Source organism: Phragmites australis, chromosome 11 (genome assembly GCF_958298935.1).
Source record: "Phragmites australis chromosome 11, lpPhrAust1.1, whole genome shotgun sequence".
Classification (NCBI taxonomy): Eukaryota; Viridiplantae; Streptophyta; class Magnoliopsida; order Poales; family Poaceae; genus Phragmites; species Phragmites australis.
Genome location: NC_084931.1, coordinates 112,716 through 138,025, shown reverse-complemented (window position 1 = coordinate 138,025; position 25,310 = coordinate 112,716). Strand labels below are relative to the sequence as shown.

The 25,310-nt window shown below is 43.7% G+C and overlaps 4 protein-coding genes across 8 annotated transcripts; 3 read left to right on the top strand and 1 right to left on the bottom strand.

The window, feature by feature from the left end:
* The first annotated feature begins 13,085 nt into the window (after positions 1 to 13,085).
* Positions 13,086 to 14,666, top strand: LOC133884951 (uncharacterized). Its single transcript, XM_062324566.1, has 3 exons — positions 13,086 to 13,247; positions 13,330 to 13,621; positions 13,714 to 14,666. Exons 1-3 carry the CDS (start codon positions 13,086 to 13,088, stop codon positions 14,664 to 14,666), a joined length of 1,407 nt encoding a protein of 468 aa, XP_062180550.1.
* Positions 14,667 to 15,617: 951 nt separating this feature from the next.
* On the top strand, positions 15,618 to 16,449 carry LOC133884428 (large ribosomal subunit protein bL28c-like). Its single transcript, XM_062323831.1, has 2 exons — positions 15,618 to 15,855; positions 16,102 to 16,449. Exons 1-2 carry the CDS (start codon positions 15,621 to 15,623, stop codon positions 16,332 to 16,334), a joined length of 468 nt encoding a protein of 155 aa, XP_062179815.1. The 5' UTR covers positions 15,618 to 15,620; the 3' UTR covers positions 16,335 to 16,449.
* A 101-nt stretch (positions 16,450 to 16,550) lies between these two features.
* On the top strand, positions 16,551 to 18,795 carry LOC133884425 (uncharacterized). The gene has a single exon (XM_062323824.1). The coding sequence runs from the start codon at positions 17,027 to 17,029 to the stop codon at positions 18,077 to 18,079; it is 1,053 nt and encodes a 350-aa protein (XP_062179808.1). The 5' UTR covers positions 16,551 to 17,026; the 3' UTR covers positions 18,080 to 18,795.
* A 107-nt stretch (positions 18,796 to 18,902) lies between these two features.
* Positions 18,903 to 25,260, bottom strand: LOC133884427 (peroxisomal membrane protein PEX14-like). 5 transcript variants are annotated; one of them, XM_062323828.1, is made up of 6 exons: positions 25,078 to 25,260; positions 24,732 to 24,835; positions 24,516 to 24,561; positions 24,212 to 24,388; positions 19,684 to 24,134; positions 18,903 to 19,581 (listed from the first exon to the last, which is right to left on the bottom strand). In XM_062323828.1, the coding sequence occupies exons 2-5, from the start codon at positions 24,758 to 24,760 to the stop codon at positions 23,538 to 23,540; spliced, it is 849 nt and encodes a 282-aa protein (XP_062179812.1). In that variant the 5' UTR covers positions 24,761 to 24,835; positions 25,078 to 25,260; the 3' UTR covers positions 18,903 to 19,581; positions 19,684 to 23,537. The 5 variants fall into 5 exon arrangements, with proteins under 5 accessions (XP_062179812.1, XP_062179811.1, XP_062179810.1 ...); XM_062323827.1 differs by having other exon boundaries at positions 24,732 to 24,847; positions 25,078 to 25,259; XM_062323826.1 differs by having other exon boundaries at positions 24,639 to 24,835; positions 25,078 to 25,256.
* Between the last annotated feature and the right edge of the window lie 50 nt (positions 25,261 to 25,310).

Below are 25,310 nucleotides of genomic sequence, written 5' to 3'. Positions count from 1 at the left end.
GGGCCCATGGACTTTACATGTATTTGTTACAAAAGAAGATTACAATTTAGTCCAGCCCCAGTGCAATCAAATTAAACCGTAGATTAGCAATGAGCAAATGATAAAAGAGCCTGATAAATGGTTTAAAAAATCTGAAGTGCTGGCATTGGGTGGTCACAATAGAGATCTACATTGATAGCTATTACATCACAGTATCCCAAATCAACCTTACTAAGAAATTGATGAATAAGAACATAAGATACGACTTCTCAAATGTTATACATATCAAAAGGTATTAAGGATTTCAGATCATCATACAAAAGGATTAAAAATAGGTATATACAGAACCAAATAGCAAATATTACAAGCAACAGGAGAAAAATTTATGTGACCTTGATGCTGCATGTCACCTCTTCTTCTAATTTGCATTAATCGATCAGGATATCCTGAGCGCTGGGCCTGGGCCCCAGCATTTGAAAAGTGCTAATACAATGCAGTATCTTTTGCAGAAATGAAACCAGATTCCAAACATGTTTTGAAATGAAAAGTGTAGTACAAAGCGTGCAAGGCGACCCATGTGTCGTCAACCTGGTTCACTTTAAGTAGGAGTAGTAGAGAAGAGTGTTTCGCGCCAGCGAATGAGCCCTCGACGGCGTTTCTCTTAGCATAATATAAAGTGCGGACATGCCATTATACATCACAATGTACAAAGTAAAAGAGATAACGATGTAAAGGAAACATTGATCTTTATTAATTCGTCTAAATAATAAAGTATACATTTTTGAATTACATCAGATTACACCATATACATGCATCTAACTAATACACGGTGATTATAGTTTTTTTCCGAGGCCTTCGTGAAGCTCTCTAATTAATTATGTTTATCTTCCACAGACAAACTCGGATTAAGCTGCTCTTATGGTCATATCGTCGATGGTCTCTTAGCCCTGCATAGCTGTAAAGTAAGAAGAGACAACAAATATAACAATAAAATATGACAATGGTTAGAAATACTAAATGTTGATCTCAATATTAATATCATCGACCATAGATAACCCGAAGCATCATCGGTCTCATATCATCGACCTTAGCTAAAAGAAAGGTAATAAGGAGCACAGTGCAATGTGTAGCTACATCCGGTGCCACAGACTAACTACAACCGGAGCCCGGCATTGCACTTAGTTCACTAGCACGATTCTCAACCAAGCCTCCTCTTCATTGGTCACAACGACAAGCACTACAGAACCCTCAGATGGCAGGCAGCATATCCTCAGGCCTCAATTCATCCTCGGCCGATAGCAAACAAGATATCATGACCACAGCCAGCAAATACATAGGCAACAATTCTCACAAGATCACCAGCTGACACAATCTTAATCAAGAAGGCAGCCAACAGATCACAAGAGGACCCAAACATTACTAGCATCAGGATGACAACAGAGCCAAGCTTAATCAACCGGAACCGAGGTAGATGGTCTTTTCGCCGTCCGATCTCAAGTATTCGACTAGGATTAGAGAAAGCATACCTCTTCGCGTTAGGCAATCTCAGCCATCCGATCCGAGATCAACAGCTCCGATTTAATGAAGTGCCCCATCAGTTCTGCTGCCTAGTCAGCGTGCCTCGTGTGCAGCCATGTCGTCGTTTTGTCCAATGTGTCAAATCCAGTCAGCGCTCTCTCTCCGAGTCAGCGGTCTAGTCAGCCGATGACGCTAGGGATTGTGCAGTAAATCCGAGTTTCCTTTAGAAGAATAATTCCCGATAATTTGAATATTCTAAGAAAAATTCCAGAAAATAGAAAAAAATTTATATAAATGTTTTAATACGTTTTTAATAGTTTTTTAATTCTGTTTTATTTCTAAAAATAGTTTTAAGGTTAGAATAAATGTTTTAATTTGTTTTGATGCATATAGAAATTAGTTTTATTTGAAAAATGCAAATAAATTTTACAAAACTGTTTTAATCAATTTTATGCTATAAAATAATTCTAGAAAATTTTGGATAAATGTTTAGGCTTTTTTAAAAATTAGGTTTAATTCCAGAAAGTCATTTTAGTCGCTTAGAAATTCGTTTAGTTGTAGATTTTGCGTCGTTGGTCCGATTTGGGCGGTTCTTGCGTCCAAATCTTCCTGAAATCGTGCTCTAGCTTGTTCTAGTGTTTGTTTTATGTGTTTGATTTGCTCAGTGTTTGTTTTAAGTGGTGCTTCTTTGCTTGCTTGTTGAGAAGTTTGTTCCGGAGGCGTTCGAGAGTATCCAAAATCAAGACTTCGGGGATTTCGAGCAACTCAACAGAGAAGGCAAGTGTCCTTGAACATATTGCACCAACTTTTGGAAAATATTTGTTTTATAAATTGCATGCTTGTCAAATATGTGTTATCCCATGGTTAGGGTTTACCAGTTTTCCATAACCTTCCTTGTAGCCATAGTTTGGTTGTCATGTTCTGGGTAGAAAATGCTTAGATGTGCTTACTGTTAGGTAGCATAGGAAAATATATTTTGGTTAATAATGATGAACCTTGCTAAAATGCTTAGACCTGGAAAGTAAGGTCTGGGCAAGTTGGCATGTTGGTTGTTCTGTGGATGTGTTCCAGGTAGAATTGTTGGCTTTCGGATAATTGGTTATTACCCTGTTGTTGGGTTGATGGTGGTTTTGCCCAGACCATATTAAGGACCGGTTCGTGGAGTGACCACCCATGAAAAAAGTACAACTACAAGCCTAGTATGAGACGGGCCTAGCCGAGTAATTCACTATCCTCTCAGCATGGTGAAGATCATTTGGTGTTACAGGGATAGAAGGGTGTACTTACTGGAACGACAAGACGCAAGAGGGGGCTTCTGGGGTGGAGAGTGTACTCCACTTATGTAGAGCGGTGGAACCTCAGCGGGTCAACATGTGCTGAGAGAGACGTTAGAAAGGCTTTGCAATGGAATCCTGGCCGCACACCTCGGAAGTGTGTAAGTGTTTGATCGATATGGGCAAAAAGGAGGACACGTCTTGTGGGTAAAGTGTACGATCTCTGCAGAGTGAAAATTGATATATCAGTCGTGCTCACGGTCATAAGCTGCATGGACTCCTCACATGATTAGTCGGGTGGTTGTCAGGTTGGTACTGGGTTGGATCGGGTGGATCAGAGTGGTGGGAACTGTGATTCCAGTTAGATTTGTTTAGAGATGGTTGGAACCTTGGTTGTGGAGCAAGGTGGTCGGAACCTTGACTCTTGTCTTAAAGAATCATTCACATAGAAATAGGTTACTTTTATAACTGTTTTACTACTAAAATAACATTTATGCAAATAAACCCTTAAGTTAAGCCTATCTTGACTTTTGACCCACATGTCATGTTTTTCCCACACTTGCTGAGTATTCCTTATACTCACACTTGTTCTCTCTCCCCCATAATCTTGTTCCTGCTCAGAAGGTGAAGACTACGAGGACTTCCCAGAAGATGGAGTTGAGTTCTAGGCAAGCGACTTTTCGGTCGTTTGCCTGTGGAGTTGGGCGCCGTGCTAAGTTTATTTCCGTTGCTTTGTAATATTCTTTTAGACTCTTGGATCATTGATGTAATAAAGTAATATTATAATGATAGATATTGTGTCTGCTACTCACTTATGATGTCACTACGTGTATGTAACTTGATCCTAGTATACATATAGTTTACATTCGGTTTGGTCTTAAAACCTTGTGTGACACACATCTAGAAGACAACTTCCTTCATGAAGTAGTTGTTCCTACACATAATTACATATCAGTGTTGCGTAGTCTTCATGGACTTCACCTGGTACATCTGTGCCTTCTTCATCTTATCAACCATGTACTGAGTCAACTTGGTCCCATAGATCAATCGAGTGCCATTCACTGCCGCTGATGCTATTCTATACTAGTTCATGAAATATTTATAGGTCCCTTGCAGAATGAATTCCATAATTCCAACTAGTGGTAGTCCTCTAACACCTTTTGTGACACAGTTGAATACCTCGACTAAGTTTGTGGTTATAATTTCATACCTTGCTTTGTTGGTGTCATAGAGCAGAGCACACTTCTCCTTTGGCCCGTTCTCGATCCACTTGGAGAACATCCTTACAGATGATCTGGTCCTCCTTGTCATTTATAGAGGATCCATAGGGGTGCTACCAAGAGCAACAGGGATGTCCTCTTCTCCCCCGATTGGCCTCCATGCACGCTATACTATTTGCTTCATGGTAAACTCATCAAGAGTTTTCCAAAAAGTGTCAAACTTCTGCCGCTATTTCTGAAAGTGCATCTAGCCCTAAGTGTGGTTTTGGTAAGTAATAATAATATCTATGGACTAACAATATTGTTGAGAATTGTTAGTAGGTTGTTTCATAGGTGATGCATGAAGAAGAAATATGCATCAAGATGAATGAGCTCTAGGTGATGCTCGGGTAAGTTAATGACAATACCTATACACTAATAATTGTGTTGAGAATTATTAGTATGTTATTCCATAGAAGATGCATAAGTAATAAAGCATGGATTTATTGATGAATGTCATGAGATCAAAAGAAATGCATCGATGTCATTGAGCTTTTAGTGATGCTCATGAGAAAAAGGAGAAGCACGAAGACAAAGTTACTTGTGGAGATTAAGTGACTAAAGGTATGAGATTGACAATTATGTTTTATAGACTAACTCATGTACTTTTTACTTGAGAGTGAGTTGGGGTCAGGTTCCATAAGAAGACATGAGTTGAATTGAAATATTCCGAGTTGGAAGAGCAAGATCAAGACAAGCTTAGTGGCAAATTTGTGTGCTTGATACTTGCGGTTCATAGCTTTGTGGTGAACTGGATGAAGATGGTGTGAAAAGAGAAGTCTTCCATGCTTGGTGCATGAGAAACAATCAAATTAACTTCATCAAGCTTCCGGAAGATCAAGAGAAGATCAAAAAGAGAAGTGAGGATGAACTTCGTCATCAAGCTTAAGTGAAGAGTAGATGGCAAGCCTTGAAGAGCTATGAGAAGAGTTGGGACTAGGATGATGTGTTCGTCAAGTCCGCGGGATAGCTCAAGGAAAAGGTATAACTAGAATAGGTTTTCTAGTTTTGCCGGTCTCAAGGAGTTTGGAGGGAGACCAGGTTATAGGATCGATAGTCGTACTGTCAAGAGGGGCTGCTGAAAGCATTGTTCGATTGTTGTGTCGAGTGCTCAAACCATGTGCTTAGTGCGGGATGGGTTTGTGTTGAGAGTTCGCTTTAGGAGTCCGGTGTTGAAAGTGTGGAAGTGTGTCCAAATCGGGTTTCTGAGTGTTACTAGTTTGATCCAATGTGTTTGAGATTATAAATCCAGTAGGTATGTGTAGCCCTCTGAATAATCTTTTCGTAGAGTCCGTCGAAATCGGACATCGAAGTAAAAAGTTATCGTCGTTTTTACAGGGTCTGTTGTGCTGAAATCGTAAGTTCCGATCCTAGAGTCGGAAGTTCTGATGTCAGTTAGAATATCCGGTGCCTTAAAATTTCAAGCTCTCGGGATGTTGTTGTTTGAATCGGAAGTTCCAATATTTTGGTCGGAAGTTCCGATATGAGTCGGACTGTCCGATGTTTAGAAGTGTCGGGGCTCTCGGGTTTGGATAAAGGTTTAATCGGAAGTTCTGATTTGGCAATCATAAGTTCCAATGTGTGTTTTTTTTCCCATATCTAGGTTGGTCTGTGTTGTTCAAATCTGCAGTTTTGAACTGATCGGAAGTTCCGATGTGGATATCCGATGTGTGCTTGAAAAAGGTTGTAATGGCTAAGTTTCAACCGTTGGGATTCTTGGGATTGGAAGTTCTGATCTGGGGATCGGAAGTTCCGATCAGTACAGAATCTACCCCACCGCTAGTTTTTCAGAGTGGGGTATTTATACCCCTTGGCCTTATTTCGTGGGGCTGGTTGCTTGGAGGGCTTTGTGCTGCTCTTGTGAGGTGTTTTGAACTTGGTGTTCCACCTTGAGTGCTCCCCTTCCATCTCTAACAAAATTTGTTGAAAATCAAGTCTTGGTGGCTTAGTGAATATAGAGAGAGGTGTGTAAGGGGTGTGGTGCTTTGGTAGCCCATGGGTGTTGCATAGGTTGCGTGTGTTGAGCACTCGGTGTTGATCGTGCGCGAGATTGAGGGTTTGTTACTCTTGGAGACCACTGTCTCCTAGACGGCTCTGTGGTGTGATTGCTGACGATCTCCTCAAGTGAAGATTGTGAGGAGGCTCGAAAGTGATTGCTGAACTCACCATCTCCGGAGTGGAGCAAGAGTTGGTCATAATGGAGACAAAGAGTGCATGTGTGTAACCTTGTGAGGAAAAAGGTTGAAAAAGACCCGGCTCAAGTGTGACCGAGCTTTCTCAATGGAGACGTAGGATATCGGTGGATATCCGAACTTCGGTAACAAATTATTTGTCTCCATGTTTACTTCCTCTTGTGCATTACTTTGATATCTATGCTTGTATGCTTATTGGTATGTGCATAGAGCTAATTTTGTGATTATGAAATATGTTGTTTTGAACTGATCAGGACTTCCAATTTTGGGAATCAAAACATCCGATGAACAGTAAATTGGAACTTCCGATGAACAACACTGTTACTTCCGATGAAAAGTAATTTCAGAATTTTAGATTAGAGTTATCTTGCTAGATTTGAATAATCTTTGTCACACCCTAGGATTATAACATTCACACTTATTTAGGGTGATTGTGCACTAGATGAGCCTAGCATATTTAGGTTTTTCACTTGTGAAAAATATATTAATTTATTGCTGCTGTAAGTTTAGGCTAAATAGAAAAAGGGGTCGAAGTTTTGTTAAATCGCCTATTTACCCCCGCTCTAAGTGACATCATTGTCCTTTCAATTTCTAACTACATAGTCGCTTGAAAAGGTTCATTAGGTTCTCATTCTTGAACTGCCTGAAGAAGTTGGTACCTAAATACCTCATGCAGCACCTGCTCTACAAATCTTGCCAAATGGGTCCCATTCTGCGTTCAACTGAACCATTCTACAGGTTTAGAATTGCCTTTAGAATCACTATATGTCATGGATAAGGTGTCAGGACCAATCTAAGAATAGACCAATACCCATTCCATGTATTGAGCTAGGAATCAAACTCAATATATGACGACTTTATATATGGTATTAAAAGCAAAATGTCATAACTTAACGAATTATCTGTTATTACAAAGGGACCTTAGAGGGTCGAAAATAAGCAAATAAAACACCGTAGCTAGCATAGATCCTTTATTCTTCCATTTCTGCAGGCAGTCGACAGAGAGCACCACCTCAAAATACGTCATCTTCCGAGTAGTCCTCAAAATAATCCCCGATTGAGCATTATAGTTATAGCAAGTGTAAGTACATCTTGTACTCCATAAGTTGTGGTAAAGTAATGAAATGAAGGCAATCACAATAATGAATCTAACATGGCTAATTTGCATAAAGGCAAAATTTAATAAAAGCAATAGTAAATGCTAAAAGTAAATAATCTCAAGACTTGACCCTCTTGACCTCAACCGAAGTTGACCACCTCAACCATGGTTCCCGCAACCATGAATGAACCACCAAATCAAAGTTATCCAAAACAGTGTACTCTAATCATGTATGGCATTCCTCGTCGCTCATGACCATGAACATGGCTGATATATCAGTTTAACACTATGCAAAAGTTCTACACTTTACCCACAAGACGTGATTATCCGTTACGCTCATGTCGGCCAACACTTACACACTTTTGAGGTGTGCGCCTAGGATTCTCACTGCAAGGCCTTTACAAAATCTTCTCCCAGCAAGTGTCTACTCGCTGAGATTTCACTGCCACGTGACATATATATCCTCAACGATGAAAGCCCCCTCTTGTGCCAGACGGTTCCAAGGAAATCTCATCCATTCCTCTTTCCTCTACCTGGTCTACACTATGTTGGGAGAAAACTAACAGTTCCGTCCCATACTAGGCTTGTAGTTGTACTGTAAAGCTCGGTCTGTTCGCACCATGAACAGGTCCTTAATTGAATTGAGCAAGACTACCATCCACCTACCCTTGGCAACCAACCCAACCTCTTTCTCAACTCCCTAGTCCATGTTGCTAAAAACACAATTTTATCTCGTTCCACGGAATCATTATCAAAATTATTATACCAAGTTCTTCCCAAGCATGGCTAAGCATTTCTACCCTTGATCTCATCAAAACCGAGGCGACAAGGTAGATATGAGAAAACTAGGGTATTGCCTATCATGGGTTTCCCGACAACTATAAGCGTTCAACTTTATAAACAAAACATTGAGGAAAAACATAGGATCAAAATGCATTAAGGACAACTTGCCTTCAACCTGGTGCTCAGCAGGGTCCTCAAAGTCCTAGTCCTGGAAACCTGCAAAATCTTCCTCTGGGACGGCGGTGTCTAATCACAAAAGAAAACAAAGCAATAAATACCAAAAGCCAAGAAAGAGCTAAAAAACAAAAGAAACAACTTGATTTATCATTTATATGATTTTTGTGAATTATTAGCGAAGGAAATGATTAGATCAGAGTTGCGACGGTGGAGATATGGCTTGGAAAGGGTGAAAGAAAGGCGTAGGAATTTTTCTGGGATTTTTTGTAGGCTCCTGGTATTTTCTGGATTTTATAGCAATTTTTAGGAATTAAAAAGTATTTTTTGTAATTAAAGAAACACTAAAAAGAATTAAAACATATTATTCCAAATTATTTACTAAGTAAAACCCAATTTTATGATCTATCATAATTATGTCCTAATTTTCTAGGATTAAAACCCTTAAAACATTTATTAAAACATTTTTTGATTAATTTATTTATTATTTTTAACCCTAGAACATGTTTAAACTATTTATCTTATTATTAAAAAACATATATAAAAGATTAACATAATTAATAAAGGTTTTTCTCCATTTTATTATTTATAAAACCTTATTTTCAGATTTACCAGATTATTCTAATTATTTTTCTATTGAAAAATGTTATTATTGCGCATGGCTGACGTCAGCAGAGAATAAAAGAAAAGCGGGATAAAGGCTAGGCTGATGTGGCGCTGACTGAGCTGGTTGTGCTAACATGGTTGTGCCACGTAGGACAAAATGCCCATGTGGCCGGCTAATGTGGCAGAGCTGACTCAGTGGGGTTATAAAAATGAACTGATACGCGGGATTTAATGCCGATCGTCTATGCAAGACCGGCTGGGGAAGGCTAACCTGAGATCCGACAACTTGAGTGACGATGGCGCGGCATCGGAGAATCGCTGGAGTTGGCTTCCGGTGGACGGTTTGCGACGGCGAGCGGCGTAGTAGGATCCCCGCGTCACGGCGAATCCGTTTGAGGGGTGTGTTGGCGTCAGAGTGTGGCGGAGTAGCTCGGCGACAACGGAGGCTCGACGGTGGCTAAAGCTTCGTGCAGTGGCCAAAATTCCACAAGAAGCAGTGGGCGACATTGAGATGTGGTCGATGAACGCGGGCATGGACTTGGACGGTGTCGAGGGTGTGCGGAGGGGCACGACGATGATGGTGGAGCTACTGCGGTGGCTCAAGCTTGGCGAGGGTGCTCTCAGGTGGCGCTTGCGAACAGGAGAGCAAGGGGAAACGCTGTTGGATGCTTGTGAGGCTAGAGGGGGGGGGGTATGGGGGTTATTTATACACGGGGGCGTGAGGTCGCGCGGTGCTTGGTTTCGGCAACTGGCAGCAATCTCGTGGGTGATTTTCCAAATCCTGGTTCTGAATTTTCGTGTGTTGATGTCTTTCCCTTCTTGTCGATCCATGTTTCCATTTACGCGACTCCATGATGACTTCCTTCCTTTCGCCAGGCGCAGATTTGTCATCAGCTTGGATGCGGCTATCGACGTAGAAAAGGAAATAGGAGCGGAGGTGGGAGACGACTCTGACAACGCAGGCCCGGGCGGCAGCGAGAGAGGGAGGGCGCGGGAGCGGGTGTGGCCAGAGTTGGGAGAGCTGCAAGAGAGGGGTGGGAGGCGGGCTGGAAGAGAGTGAGATGGGGTTTTCCTTTTTCCTTTTTTTATTTTTGTTTTCCATTTCTTGTATATTATTAGTAACAAAATTTTTATTCCATTTATTTCTTAGAATTTTTGGGACTTACAGTTTTGGGCTGTTACATAAGGCAAACATTCAGTCGATCCCCCACAATAAATATCCACAAAGGCGAAGGTCTCTGAAAGTACTTGGTTATTTCTATCAACTCCAATTGTAGTTAGTATCTGATCCATGTACTTGTTGGTAAGGAAGGTTCCGTTGATGCAAAGGATAGGCGATAATGCTAGAAAGCTCAAATACATGCTTCGAAGGCAAATCATGCGCGTTTCAACAAATACATGCTTCGAAGGCAAATCATGCGCGTTTCAGGACCAACTTATCATGTTCCTTCACTGATAGGTAGTGATCAGTGTCATAGTAAGTCCCAGAATTACTCTGAGTAATGATGCAAAGTAGACATGAGAGGTTATCGTAAGATGATTCATACGCCCCAAACCTCATCTCAATTGCCTTTCTCTTCACCCTGGAAGCTTTGTTGTAGCTAATGGTGTACCAGTTCCTCTCCTCAATTGCCTGATTTTGGATCTGGGCTCATAGCTCATGTTGTCCATAATCTGAGCATACATGGAATTAGCAACAAAAGAAGATGAAAAGTTCCAGTGCTGTGTCTCCAGTTCATCCAGCCAACAAGTGTGGTCCTCCACTATGGAGACCTCCCAATATTCAACCTACTTTCCCTTAAAGGCGTGCACCTACCATGGGCAACCCTTATTCAGGTACTTCACATCATACTCATTCTTTCTGAACTTGACGACCCTGAACTGCCTCCGAAGAGATGTAGTCCATTGAACCACAACATCCTTGAGAGCCTGGCTGCTAAGATACTTAGCCCCCTAGGTCATCTCGTTCTCATTGTACTCCCATGGCACATAATAGCTTTCACTAACCACTTGGTTTGCAAAATTCGAATTGGTCCAGTCCCTAGGGACAGGAACATCATCATCATCATCCAAGATATCATCCTTAGTAGGTTCCTTGTCCTCATGATCCTCCCACTTCACTTGTTCAATTAAAACAGGAATTAGCTACTCCTCATCTGCCTCACCAATTGGTTCTATCGGATCGGCTGAGGACTACCCAACATCCAGTGCTTTCACCTCATTTACCACCATCTTGTCACCCTCCTCCATAACACCTCCGCCCTGCGACTCCTCAACTCCCTCCCGGTACCTCCATTGCACAAGCAACATAGGTGGCCAACATCTCTCCATTGCTCGCTCCAGGTACCTCCTCCAAACCGATGTATCAGTAAGCTGGAACACATCCTAATAAACATCTTCAGTTCTACGATCAACTACAACACTAATGGTCAGCTCTTGTTACTCGGGATCTATTCTGAAACACCACATTAACCAATCGTGAAATCCCACAAAAGTCTTATCCATTAGTCTAGGTATACCCTTCTCCACTAAGTCAAAATCCGATAGATCTACCTCTTGCGGACCATAAATAATGTCTCTTTCCCAAAAAAATCTTGAATTGTCACTTATCCAACATACTACTCACAAACGATACAAAACTATACTATTATTTCAACTAACAACAAGTATATGTGTAAGATCTAAAAAACAAAACATATTATAAAAAACTGCTAGGGTTCCTAAAAATACTAGATCTGGTACCTAACCTACGTCAAAAACTAGATCTGATGGCTAACTGGTTTGTAAAAAAATAATTAAGTTAAGACTATTTGCCTTGACCATAAATGGATTCTGGCAGGGCTTTGCCAATCTCCTCTCCTCTCCTCTTTTGTTTTGTTACTGGCAAACCACTGAAATGAGCATCGCACTTGGTGGGAGGGTCGACGCGCCCTACAAATACGCCCACCTGTTGCTCGTTGGGAGGGCAATAGGTAACATGTTACCCTTCCAACAGGAGATAAGAGCCTACTTTTACAATATTTCAAAATAGGAGCATATATTTACAATTTATTTATTTAAAAAATAAAAAATCATAGAGGAAACTTCTTGATTAAGTACCATCCAAAATGTTACCATATTGTAAATATATGCTCCCAAAATATATCCTAGACGAGCACCTGAAACCCACCCAAAACGTATTTCTTGATTAAGTACCATCCAAAACGTTGCCATCCTTGCAATTTTGCCATTTTAGCCCATTTTTGTGTTCCAAAATTCTTTTCACCTCTCAGCCTATCTGAACTGACGGTTTTGCCCTTGGCATGATTGAATCGATATAAAAAAGAGAACTGCTCCACAATGGCTCGTCCTCTCTCTCCTGACTGACTCACCCTCTCTCTCTCCCGACCACGACCATGACAACCGGTGACAGTGCGCTCCCTATGCTCCATGACGTTCCTCCACACCTGATGCAGCTCCACATGTTGTCCTCTCCTGATTGCGATCCAGGAGAAGCGCCCCCCTCCTCCACGGCCTCTCAACTCCTCACAGGCGATGGCCCCTCCGCACCACAACGACGACACGCTCCTCGCTTGATGCCAATCCACGTGTTGCCCCCCTCTACTGATTGGGATCCAGGGCAAGCGCCCTCCTCCTCCAGCCCTCCTCTGGCACGTTGCTCCCTCGTCCACTCCTCCCCATTGTGCCGCTCCACTGCTGATGTTGGAGAACGCCATGAGCAACAATGACCTCATTCCTAGGTATGGAATTGTTGTCCTTTTCCAATTTTTTTTGTTGGATTTGAACTAGATGGGAGTAGAAAGCAAACCCTAAGTTGTGCTATGTTCAAATAGGGTGGAGTCTGAATGTGTTGTGCCATCACTGGAGGAGGAAAGGACAAGTGATGTAGTAGTAACAACAGGCGAAGTAGCACCTATTGTTGATTGGGATTGTGTGCAGATTAAAACTAGAATTGATGAAGAAGGAAAAGTAGAAGACATAACTAAAGATCAACTATACGATTTACTTGGATTAAGGGATGAGGATGAGAGTGCTAAGAAAAGAAGAGAGGCAACTGCTAGAGTTGTACCTGCTGCAAACATTGGTACCAATGTTGATACACAAGGAGCTGCAATTCCTGTTTATGATGCCATATTAGAGGAGTCGTGCACTTATGATAGGAATCACCCCCAAGATAGAGCTTGGTGTAGAGTACCCCTAGATGGATGAATTTAGGTTAGCTATGAGGCAATACACAATTAATGAGGAGTTTGATATGGCCACCGAGAAATCTGACAGTAAAAGATTTAGAGGACACTATAAAGGGGAAGGATGTCATTGGATAATTGTTAGAAGAAGGCAGGATGATCACAAAAACGTCAAGGTACTAACCTCTTTGTTAACATTAGTGGCCATGTTGTATCTTTATTTATCCAATATGTAACTATTTTTCTTTCTTTTTGTAGGTCACTATTCTAGAAGAAAAACATGATCGTACATCAAGCAGCAGGATCAGAACTAGTATGGCTTCTCAAGGGTGGGTGACTGATAAGGCCATGACTATTCTACAAAAGACCCCAAACATGGGTGCCAAAGAGATGCAGGTAAATTTACAAGATGAGTATAATGTTACTATTGGGTATGACATAGCTTGGAGGGGGAGAGAGAGAGCTATGCAAGAGTTGTTTGAGGATTGGGAACAGAGCTTTCAATTGCTGTACAATTTCAAGGCAGAGGTAGAACTAAGGTCTCCAGGAAGTAAAGTAGAGATTGACACTAAGGTTGTAGACGGCAAAGTGCACTTTCATAGATTTTTTTTGCATTTATACCCTGCATTGATGGATTTATAGATGGTTGTAGGCCTTACCTTAGTATAGATTCCACTGCTTTGAATGGAAGGTGGAATGGTCAATTAGCTGCAGCTGCTGCTTTAGATGGTCATAATTGGATGTTTCCTGTTGCATTTGGCTTCGTAGGCTCTGAGACCGAAGATAATTGGATATTGTTTATGAACCAGTTGCATAGGGCTATAGGAGATCCTCCTCTTCTTGCTGTGTGCACAGATGCTCGCAAAGGGTTAGAAAATGCTGTGAAGATGGTATTCCCAAATGCTGAGCAAAGGGAATGCTTTAGGCATCTCATGCATAAGTTTGTCAAGAAGTATAGTAGTGATTGTGCAGCCCATATGTATCGTGCAGCTAGGGCATACAAGCCTGAAATGTTTCAGCACCACATGACCAAGGTTCTATCAGAAGATCCTGATGTGGAGCAATACTTGAACAAGTGGCATTCCTTGATATGGATGAGGTGTTTGTTCAACATGGACATCAAGTGTGACTACATAAACAATAATCTTGTTGAATGCTTCAACAATTGGATTAAGGACCTCAAGGACTTTCCAGTTCATGATCTAGCCGACATGATTAGACAGAAGATAATGATTCTCTTTGATAAGAGGAGAAGGATTGCAGAAAGACTTGACCACAAAATTTTACCATATGTATTGAATCAGCTAAAAGCTAGAACAAGAGGATTAGGCCATCTGAGGGTTGTCTGGTCTATCGATTGGAGTGCTGAGGTTAGGGACAACAACAATGATATGAGGCATATTGTGAAAACTATAACCCGTGAGTGCACATGTCTGGAGTGGCAACACACAGGCAAGCCTTATGAACATGCTTTAGCTTTTCTAATCACACAGAGGAACATCAATCTTGAGGACTATGTACATGAGTTCTACTCCCTACAAAAATTCAAGGCTGCATATGCATGGCTCATAGAGCCATTGACATACAAGTCATAGTGGCCTAAGGTTGACCAACTACATCTCTTTGGGCTCCAATTGCAAAATGGTCGGCAAGTAGACCAAGAAAGTTGAGGATCAAAGGCTGCCTTGAATCTAGAGGGAATGCTGCAAAGAAGACAAAAATATTTAGGAGCAAACATAAGCGCAAAAGGTGTGGGGGCATTGGGGTACAGGGAAGTAAGTCCTAAATGGCCACTTAATGGAACCAAAAAGAGGCAAGCAAATCTTCATATTTATTTATTATTTACTTTTGTTATGTTTGTTTCAATTGCAATGTGGTTCTTGCTTTTATGTGACAGGAAGAAGAAGCAATGGAAAAACAATACAAAGGCATGGCCTCCAGGTGCTTCTACACAAAAAAGATTCAAAACTGCCACTGGTGCCCAAGTGCTAGACAGCCCAAGGAGTGAGGATTAGAAGGTGAATCAATATCTTTTGTTTCATTACTTTTTTTACAAACAAATACAGAATTAATTCCTTTTTATTGCAGCCACCTTGAAATGATGTCGGGAGATAGACCTTCACATGTCACAATGACCACTTCACCATCTCTAGTCAAAAAGAGGGCAGCCAAGAAGATAACTCCAAAGAAAAAGAAAAATTAAGGTGTGATATGATGTCAAGCTCTTATTTTGTGTCCTAGGATTCTAAACTCATTTATGTATAAGATGTGAACTCATTTGGATGTTTATGTATGCACTCAGGAGTAATGGGTGATATTTGAACTCATTTTGTGTGCATCTCTTGCGCTCAGATTGATATTTGAACTAACTGATATGTTTAGAGCTCCTAATTATCTAAGTACAGTATCAACTTTGGGAACTAACTGTGGAGCTCAAATTCGACCGGGGGCAAAACGGTCATTTCATCTAGGCTAAATAGGAGAAAATAGATGAGAAACAGAGGGAAAACGGTGAAAATGGCAAATGTGCACTAGTGACAATGTTTTGGATGGCACTTATCCCCAAGTCACTCGACCCATCCACCATGGCGACCACCACCCTCCTCAGCTCCTCCTTCTCCATGCCCGCCGCCGCCGCCGCCGCTCGGAGGAGCACCACCGCGTCCGCCTCCTCCCTCGGCTTCGCCACCTCGCAGCTCGCTGGTCTCAGCCTCGGCGTCTCCACCTCCACGACCGCTGCCGTCGGCCCCCTCCCCAAGCAGCAGCTCCAGCCCATCGTCGCGCGTACGTCTATCTTTGCTCCCTTCATTTCTTTCTTTCTTTCTTTCGTGCCTCTCTGGACAATTGTTATCTTGACCGATTTCGTCCGCTCCGCTCCGCTCCACTCCACTCCGTCCGTCTGGGTTTTCTTTTTCATTAGATTAGATGCAAATGCCGTAGCTCTGTTTTGCTTGATTTGATTCCCGGCTTTATGACTTGGCTACTCAAATGAATTAAGTTGATGTCCACGACCATTGATGGATGATGCAGGTCGGGTGTGCCCCTTCACCGGCAAGAAGACGAACCGTGCCAACAAGGTGTCCTTCTCCAACCACAAGACCAAGACGCAGCAGTTCGTGAACCTGCAGTACAAGAAGCTGTGGTGGGAGGCCGGCAAGCGCTTCGTCAAGCTCCGCCTCTCCACCAAGGCCCTCAAGACCATCGAGAAGCACGGCCTCGACGCCGTCGCGCGCAAGGCCGGCATCGACCTCAACAAGAAATAGTCTGCTGCCGCTGCTCTTCCCTTCTTTCTTGCATTCCCTTTCCTCTTGCAGTTGATAATACATTCGATATATTGTAGGCAAGGCAAGGTCGGATATATTGTTGTTTCCTTTTTCATGGGATTTCATTGTCATCCGTTTCATTACAACTGATGGTATCGATCATCCAACTATCCAAGTAAGTAGTTTAATCGTGTCCTCTGTCTGCCTCTGCTGAATTCGCCGATGAAAGAAATGGAATGGGATTGATGCATCCTAGATAGACAGGAAAAAGATCACACACAGGGCATGCAGTGCAGACATTGTTTTGTTTGCAGAAGCCACCTTCCATTAAATTCCAGCAAGCATGCATGCATGCATCCATCCATCGTACACTACTTGTTGGCTGCTGCAAAGCACAAATCTCAGGCTTTCTTCGGCGAAGAAAGGGGGGATGTTACTGTTAGCTAGTGAGTGAAGCGGCGTAGTTTTTTATTAAAAAGAAGACGACATTTTTCAAGCAAGAAAAACGATGTGAAGCAGCAGGAGGAGCATGCTATGCTATGTACACGTGGAAGCAAGGAAGGCACTTGGTACCGCCCCTGATAATGGCTCACATCTCGTACCGACTCTAGACGGTTAGGATAGAGACGGCAGCAGTTGCCGGGAATAGAAAATCTTTACTACTTGGTTGGTGTGTGTCAGTCAAAGCAGTCATGACTGAACCTGATCAAGTGACTGGAGCAGAGCAGAGCAGAGCAAGCAGCAGAGCTCCAGGTCTCCCACTCTCCCTTGTTTGCCTCGCTCCACTCCTTCCTCGCCGTCTCCGCCCCCCTGAGCTCCGCCCCATGGAAACCAATATCCCACCACCTCCCACCTCCGCCGTCGCAGGTACCTCTGCCCTCCTTACACCCACACAGATGACCAGGAGGAGGAGGAGGAGCCCCCCAATGTCTGCGCCGGCCGAGCTCCTGGACCTGGCCTCCATCGGCCCCAACGTCGATGCGCCGGCCCTCCGTTTCCTCGCCCTGCACTCCAACAGGAGGAGGAGGAGGAGGACATCCACCTCCTTCGCCAATCCGCTGCTGCAGTACCAGCTCCCTCCGCCACGTCCAGAGGGACCACACCATCGTTCCCATTCCGCCGGCTCGCACAAAGATGATAGCAGCAACAAGACCCCATCACCTGTTGCTGCTATTGACCACAAGCTGCTGCTCAACCTCAGTGCACGCCCTGCCATGCCCATGGCTCATGATGGATCCCCAGCCCCAGGGCCAGCGCTAGCCAACAAGAAGAGGAAGCAACAAGGTGACGGGATGGATAACGCCGCAGCAATTGAACAAGAAGAGGAAGCTGATTTCGCCGTTAAAGCTGCCAATGCTGTTTCTAATTCTGCGCTACCGATCAAGAAGAAGATGAAGAACGCTGCGCAGAAGCAGCATTTCCGGAATCCTGCGGCACTTCAGGCTGCCTACAGCTGTGCCGAAACTCTCGGCACATTTGGACCTCCATCTGCCACACCACTCCTCCAGGATCTCCCTCCGATCACGCTCAATGCACCTCCACCTGTTCCCAAGCTTCCACTCACGGACATTCGGAAGAACCTTGAGACGATGATCTCGTCCTTGACCCGCCGCTCCTCATCGTTTAACTCGCCTGAAGAAGCAAAGCCGGCCGTGGGTAGTCTTGTGGGAGAAATGCAAGGTCTTCTGGCCAAGGTTGACAAGATGTTGCAGGGTGCTTCATCTTCCACTGCTCATCGCTATTAACCTCAGCCTCAGCAGTACCAGTATCTTCAGGTACTCATCAGTATTGCTAGGTGATGATGACCCAGTCAGTATTGTATGCTGCTAGGTCAGATTCTGGTACTGATCATCTCACTATAACTGCTGATTTTTTTTAGTCTTGTGTAGCGTGGATCCTGCGACCCATTTCAGCAGCTACAATCCTAGTTTCTCATCTCATGTAGTCAGTCATGTAAATGCAGGTAAGAGTCATCGCTATGTGTAATGGTAGTACCAAATTATGCTATGCAGTATCCTTATCCCTTACCATAATAATATCCTCGTGTAAAACTGATTAGGCCTGGAACTGAAAACATTGGACGGATTTTCAATCTTCAACCTGGGACGACAGTAGCAATGGCAATCCTATTACGAGTTAACATCTTGTAGCCCAAAGAGAATAAACAAAATCGAGTAAACACGTGGGCCAATCTTTCAGCCGACTGCTGTATTTTTATTAACAAGCAATTGGATCCTTCAGTATTTCAGTCCAATTTCCAGTTAGTTACCCTTCCTGCAGTTTTAGTTATGCGGCTTGTGCCTGATTTCCTGCTCCAGAGACGAATATGCTCTTCTGGTGCGTGCAGGACGGGTCTGGGGAGAGCATAAACTGATGATGACCATGTGTATGTATGCCACTCATTTTCATCCTTGGTAGACCCAGAAAACAGCTGCTGGAGAACAATTAAAAGGAATAAAGTGAAACAGCAAACAGACGAGCATCTCCATTTTGTTCGTTATGATGCAAGTCACAAGTTCAATACCTAAAGACAACACAATTGACAAGCAGATTTTGTAAGCACCCAACTGCACGGCCATCGAAATCTTCTTGATATGTTTTCCAGTGTACACAGTAGCATTAATCTAAATATAGAATACGTATAAATAATTAGTTGCAACTTATTGTGTTTCAGGTATCCATCTTTTGCAACTCTGCTGCTTTTGCGATACAGATATTATTCAGAAACGTATGGAAAGCTCCAGGATGTACCAAAATCTAGCTTAGATTGCTTCTCAGTTCTTGGCTGGTCTTGATTTTACTTAGATGGCCTCTGAGTGTTCTTCAATCTCACTACGTCCAGCATCAATTGCGGCGCTGCCATTAACTGGCACCTCTGTGACAACAGCGGATGCACTTGGGGCACCATTCACCTGGATCTCACCAGCAGCCTCAGTGGTGTCGTTCGAGGGTTAGTTCGAAAGGGTCTTCGGTTCACGTATGGCACCTGCTGCCTCTGGCATGACAACTCCTGGAGGCTGAGGAGGAACCCAGCGGTGCTGAGGCGGCGATCTTTCCTCAACCCCAGTGCTGTATGCCAAAGGCTTAGGCTCATCTGCTTGCAAATCAGGTGCCTTCCCATTCTGGTGGTATGAAGGAGCATAGTTGCCCTGAGCTTCAGAGTATGATCCATCATCACTCAACTCATCAACTGGGAGTTGGACCCATAATCAGGCCTCTGCTGTGAATATTGCAGCATTTCCCAAGGCTGATTTTTTTAAGAAAAACAAAAAGATGAAACGAAAGTCAGTTTCAACTCAAAGACACCATTATGGCAGTAAAAAGCGACAGACAAGGGGCACCCACTCACCTTACTCCCAGAAGACCTATCTCGTTGTGCAGTGGACATTGTCTGTTGTGACGCCCGTTCAAAACTTGCAGTCCAGCCCAGCTTGTCGGTTCCGACCTATCTCCGAACGCAGCGTAGCCCAGTCCGTTCCTCCCCTCGCTCCCGCTGACCGCCGTGCCCCACCTATTGTCGCCTTTGTCTCCACCGTGCCGCGCCCGCATCTGCGCCTGCGCCGCACGCCTGCTCCCGCAACTGCCGCCCACCTCACCCAATTTCGCCGGCATGGCCGCCCCACACGCCCACGTCCGCGCAACGGATGCGCATGCCCTCGCCTATAAAGCCCCGCAGCGCCGTCATCCCCTCTGCCTCACCTCGTCGAGAACCCGAACACCAGCGCCATCGAGCTCGCCGAGCACTCCGCCGCACCCGAGCCTCCCCCTCCGCGTCTGAGTGCACCGCCAGCGTCGCCAGAGCGCGTGGAGTCCATTTCGCTGCTCGCTGAAGCCTCTCCGCCACCGGAACCGAGTTCGTGCCGTTCGCCAGTAAGCACCGCCGCCCCCTTGTCGTCGTCAACCTTTTCCGAAGCTCCCCGCGGTCAATTGACGCCTCCTCTATCACCACATGCCCCCCCCCCAGAAAACTGTCCCGACCGCCAATTGCGCCGTTCCGTTGTCGCAGTCGCGAATTCGCCGATCTCCGCCCGCCGCCGTCCGCCATTTCCGTCGCCGACCACCGCCAGAAGCTCCCCGGCCGTCGACAAGCCTTCGGTGAGAACCCCCGTGCACCCCTCTCCGTTTTCCGCCGCTCGCCGTAGGTTTTAGTGGCCGGTAGCGTGAGTTACCGTGTCTCCGGCGAAGTCCGAGGCGGCGCCACCATTCTCCAGTCGTCGTCGGCTTCGTTTCCCTCCCGATCAGCTTTGGCCGTCCGATCCGAGATGTACGCCCAAGATTAGAACGACCCGTACTCCTTCGCTAGCCAGTTAGAAGCCGCCACGTATCCGCTTTAAGCTAGTCAACAAGCCGAGCCACGTCAGCGCGCCACGTGGATGTTCCTGTCCTACGTGGCAAGCCACGTAAGCCCTTGAGCCCAGTCAGCCGCTATGTAAGCCAGTGACGTCAGCATTGCGCAATAAATAGGGTTTTCAGTAAAAAATAAATCCAATTATTCTCTGAAATTAGGCAATCTTGCAAATAGACCCTTAGACTTTACTGTTTTCACAAAAATACCCCTAGATAGTTCTGTTTTATGCATTTAAGCCCCTGAACTTTAGGATAATTGCAAATAGGTCCTTGAACTTTACACATAAGCCCCTAGAATCTTTTGTATTCATAAATTAGTCCCTGTAACCTTTCAGAAAAGCCCCTGTAGAGTAAAACTAGCATAACTTTTTCATACTAGCTCCGATTTAGGTGATTTTTGCGCTCTCGAGATCGTAGCATCGTGTACTTTCCTTTAGTAGTCTTTTTAAAGTTATTTGCCCTGTTTTGTGTGTTGTACTTAGCTGTTATGTTTGTTGCTTTCCGGTGTGCGCTTGGGCTTTAGGAGACGAGCAGAGTGTCAGTGTTCAGGACCAAGCTTTTGAAGACTTCGAGCAGCCTGCATTTGAAGGCAAGTGTTCTTGACCACTTTGATGCCATTATAGGACATTATAGTTTTATTTTCCTTAGCTGCATGCTTGTTTAAATATGAAATCCTATAAATAGGGTTTTACTAGAATTTGTGTGACAATTCCTTGTAGCCTCTTTTGGGTCTTGAAACATGAAAAAGGTAGTCATGCTAGTGCAATCAAGGATTGGAGTGTTTATGAATTTTGACTAATGTCTATGAAACAAGTATTTGGGGAATGGTAATCTTGTAGTAACTTGAACTAGGGATCCTAACTAGATGGCTAGTATGAGGTGGAGCTACATAGCAGGGATTGTGTACGTTCTTGTGTGGGATCCTAAAGACCGGTTTGTGAAGCCTGTTACCTGGCATAACAACACAACCATGAGGCCTATATGGGTACGGCCTGGCCAAGTAATTAGTGCCCTTCATATTTTGTACGCACCAATGGTCGGTTAAGTGGCACAAGAGGGAGCCTCTGCAGTGGATGGAATCCCTGTTAGCAGTGAAGCCTTAGTGGGTGCTTATAGATGTGGAGGTACTTTGTAACGGCCTTGTAGTGAGACCTCGGCTCTACACCCCGGAAGTGTAAAGCAAAACGGGAATCACGACTCATAAGTAAAGTGGACTTCTTCATAATTAGATGGGAATTCTAAGGGTTGGTTTGGGTGGTCGGGTGGTGGGACTCCCGATGAGTCGATAGCCAGATATGGGACATCTGGTGAGTCTGGTAGTCGGATGGAATCCGATGAGTTGTTCTTTATTTGTTGGAGTTTAATCTAGTAAATAGGTTGCTAGGTTATTTGAGTCTTGTTTAGTTGGACATAGTCACAGTAATCCCCAACTCAAGCTTTTCCTTGTCAATAGCCTGCATGTCATACTTTTCCCCCACTTGCTGATTACTCTGTGTACTCACGTTTGCCTTCTCCCAAAATTCCGGATGGTGCTCAGAAGGTAAAGCTTTCGAAGACTTCCCGGACGATGGTGCTGAATTCTAGAAGGAGAAAGGCGTCGTTTGAAGGCCATATCCTAGGCTGGAGTTTCCCCTGGATAACGCCTGTGGATGGATGAGAGTTCTGCTGCCATTTGAAGATCTCTTAATATTTTCTTTCAGACCTTCGGGTCCTTTTGTAAGAAATGTTTTCGTTATTTAAGACACAATTTATGTTATCACTAATGATGTCGCTACATGTATGGAAAATTTGATCCTGACATACATGTGGAATACATCTGGTTTATTTCCTTTAAAACCAGGTGTGACATCTGTTCAAAGCATAAAAATACAATCAGGGTGGTAGTTCAAGTTATAATAGGGAATATGCTTTCAGTGACAATTGATACGTTAAATGGACGACAACAAAATAAACACTGCTATGAATTACAGTAATAGATGTGAGAATGGTCGAGAACTCAAATCAATAATGCAGGCTCACGTATTTAGCTGAGTGTTTCACAAAATAGAATTTATTTAAAAGCAATTTTTATGACAAATCTATTGATGCCAGTTTTATGAGACAAATCTTAATATTTTTGTGTATGTTAGTGATTAAAGTTTCTAAAGTTTGATTACACACGTACTTACGTGACATCTATTTGGGAAGGGAGGAAATAGTAAACTGGTGACACAGCTGAATAGCTTTCAACTGATCAATAAAGAACATCATAAAACAAAATATGTTAACCATATGTACATCTCACAAACAAACATGTTTTGAGATTGAGCAATATGTACATTGAGAAGATGTAATAGACTAAGAGCCAATATTATCCTAAAACTAAAATGACTAGCTTGATCAAGAACAGGAGCCTCTATATGGCAGTTAGAAATGAATGGCATATCTTTTACATTTCAGCTATGTAATCTCATTACACACACTATGTTAGGTCTACTCAGATATTATGTATAAAAGAATACAGAAGCAGAATTACATATGGCTGATTTAAACATCTTCCTTCGGGCTACACAAACAAGCCACCAACAAAGTCAATCCAGCTAATTTAACTAATTTGACAAATGTTATATGGATGTCATTTAGTTTGGCTAGGTTGTTTTTTTACACCCCGACACACCGTATAAGTTAGTTTGCTACAAGAGGGAAAGTGCTCAGAAATAGGACAATGATTCAAAAGCATGAGCATATTTGTGGAATTGGAATACGGGATGGATACTTTAAGTGCACACCTGAGAAGCTCTCCATGAACTGTTAACTGGTCCTGAACATTGCGATCAAACAAACGGTAGTGTGGTGAGATTCTCATAGATATCAGAGTCAACAATTATATTGAAACCATAAGGCGAACTTTTCTAGTCTAGGGTTTGCATGCAGATGTTTTTTACACAGCACTGCCATGACAAAAGGTGGAGCTCTTCTGATAACAGAGCTATTTGATGCAAAGAGAGAAACACTGAAGTATGAAATGCCACATAACTGACCATTCCTTATAGCAGGAGGGGCATGCTCTTCCAACGGTCGGTACTGAGAAAACCTATCCTCTCTGCTAATATTTATGGATTCCCTGCTATGATTTAGTGACTCTCTCAAGGATTTTAACTCCTTTGCTTGGGAATCTAGAGCTTGCATTAAAGTTACAAGTATCTTCTTTTCTGCCAACATGAGCACAACAACAGAGTGAATATATTGGCAACAAAAATGAAACAAATCATGCGAAAGTATTGTGAAACCTTCATCCTTTGAAGCAAGCAGTTCTTGGTTTGTTTTAGCAATAGCAGAAACAGCTGATGCAGAAGCCTTCACAGCCTCAGCAGTTTCCTCTTCAATCTTGGTCTTAGGTTCCTTGCCTTCAGTTTCATCTCCTCCTGCTACTACATTACGGATCCAGGATTTGAGCCTAGGAAGGAACAGTTTCTGCACCGCACATGCAAATATGCCTCAGTTACTGAGCTGAAAAGTTTTGAAACATGTAGAGAGGTCAGCAGAAATACCTTGATAAAGACAGAAGCACTAGCACCAAAACCAAGCAACAGCCCTGCAGCTAGGAATGCTTGGTACCAGCTGAATTTGGGCTGCGGACGAAGAACGACAGGGTCAGCGGTTGCAGGGCTAGTTGCTGGTTGCAGAGATTGCACTGGTGCGTAAGTTTGCATGCTAGTGGATTGATTCTGGTTGTTGGCTGTAAGCAAGCAAACAAAGACAAGACATTCCTTGAGCTTGTTAATGGAATCAACACGAAGAAGACCTTATCTTTGAGGGAGGGGTGGAGCGGAGCCAGTTTAATTAAGAACTTACCTTGCTGCTGTGAGGCAGTAGTGGTGGTAGCACTCGGTTGCGGATCCTGCAGCAGGAAACAATAGGACGTGAATGAACTTAGCCGTAGCGAGGGAAGGAGGAATAGAAGGAGACGGATCTTACAGGGACTCTTTGGAAGGCCTCGTCGACCCCTTGGGTGGTGAGGCCCTTCTTCTCGAGGAAGGATTGCCGGTAGACGATGGGGGAGCCCCTAACCTTTGGGTGGGAGAGGAACTTGACGGCATTCTAGACGTAGTCCTCCCTCATCGGCTACGGCGGCGCCTCGAATACCAGCTTCTCGGCCCCAGCTCCCTCACCATCTGTTGTTGCTCCTGGTACAAAGATATAATCCCATTCCATCAGGCAACAGGAGAGGAGGGGAGAAGATGACGCCGAACGTATATCGTTGATAGGCTCGAAGCAAGAGAGGATTTTAACTCAATTCGATTCAATTGAATATCAAAGAAAGAACTTGAAGTGAAAAAGGTAGAGTTTTTGGAAGACCAAATCGAATTGAATCCAATCGGTAAAAGAATTAACAGAATTGGAGCGAGTCAGGTACCCGGGTTGGGGGATTGCTGCTGGCCGGAGCCGGAGGCCATGGCCTCACCTCTCACCGGAGTCTCTCTTCTCTACTCGTCTTCTCTTCTCGGGAGTCGTCTCGATTGTGGAGACGCCGACCAAGAGGAGCGCAGCAAAGTTGGTGTACCCGGTTAGAAAAATCCAAAAATAGATAACATATCAAACCATTGACAGCTTGATATTGTATTTATTAATATAGTATGTGTATTTAGT

Coding starts and splice junctions, on each gene's coding strand:
- LOC133884951 (XM_062324566.1), top strand. CDS start 13,086: ATGGATGAATTTAGGTTAGCTATGAGGCAATACACAATTAATGAGGAG. Junction 13,248..13,329: donor ATGATCACAAAAACGTCAAG/GTACTAACCTCT, acceptor TTCTTTTTGTAG/GTCACTATTCTAGAAGAAAA. Junction 13,622..13,713: donor AGAACTAAGGTCTCCAGGAA/GTAAAGTAGAGA, acceptor ATGGATTTATAG/ATGGTTGTAGGCCTTACCTT.
- LOC133884428 (XM_062323831.1), top strand. CDS start 15,621: ATGGCACTTATCCCCAAGTCACTCGACCCATCCACCATGGCGACCACC. Junction 15,856..16,101: donor GCTCCAGCCCATCGTCGCGC/GTACGTCTATCT, acceptor TGGATGATGCAG/GTCGGGTGTGCCCCTTCACC.
- LOC133884425 (XM_062323824.1), top strand. CDS start 17,027: ATGACTGAACCTGATCAAGTGACTGGAGCAGAGCAGAGCAGAGCAAGC.
- LOC133884427 (XM_062323826.1), bottom strand. CDS start 24,760: ATGCCGTCAAGTTCCTCTCCCACCCAAAGGTTAGGGGCTCCCCCATCG. Junction 24,562..24,638: donor AGGCCTTCCAAAGAGTCCCT/GTAAGATCCGTC, acceptor TTCCTGCTGCAG/GATCCGCAACCGAGTGCTAC. Junction 24,389..24,515: donor TACTGCCTCACAGCAGCAAG/GTAAGTTCTTAA, acceptor GCCAACAACCAG/AATCAATCCACTAGCATGCA.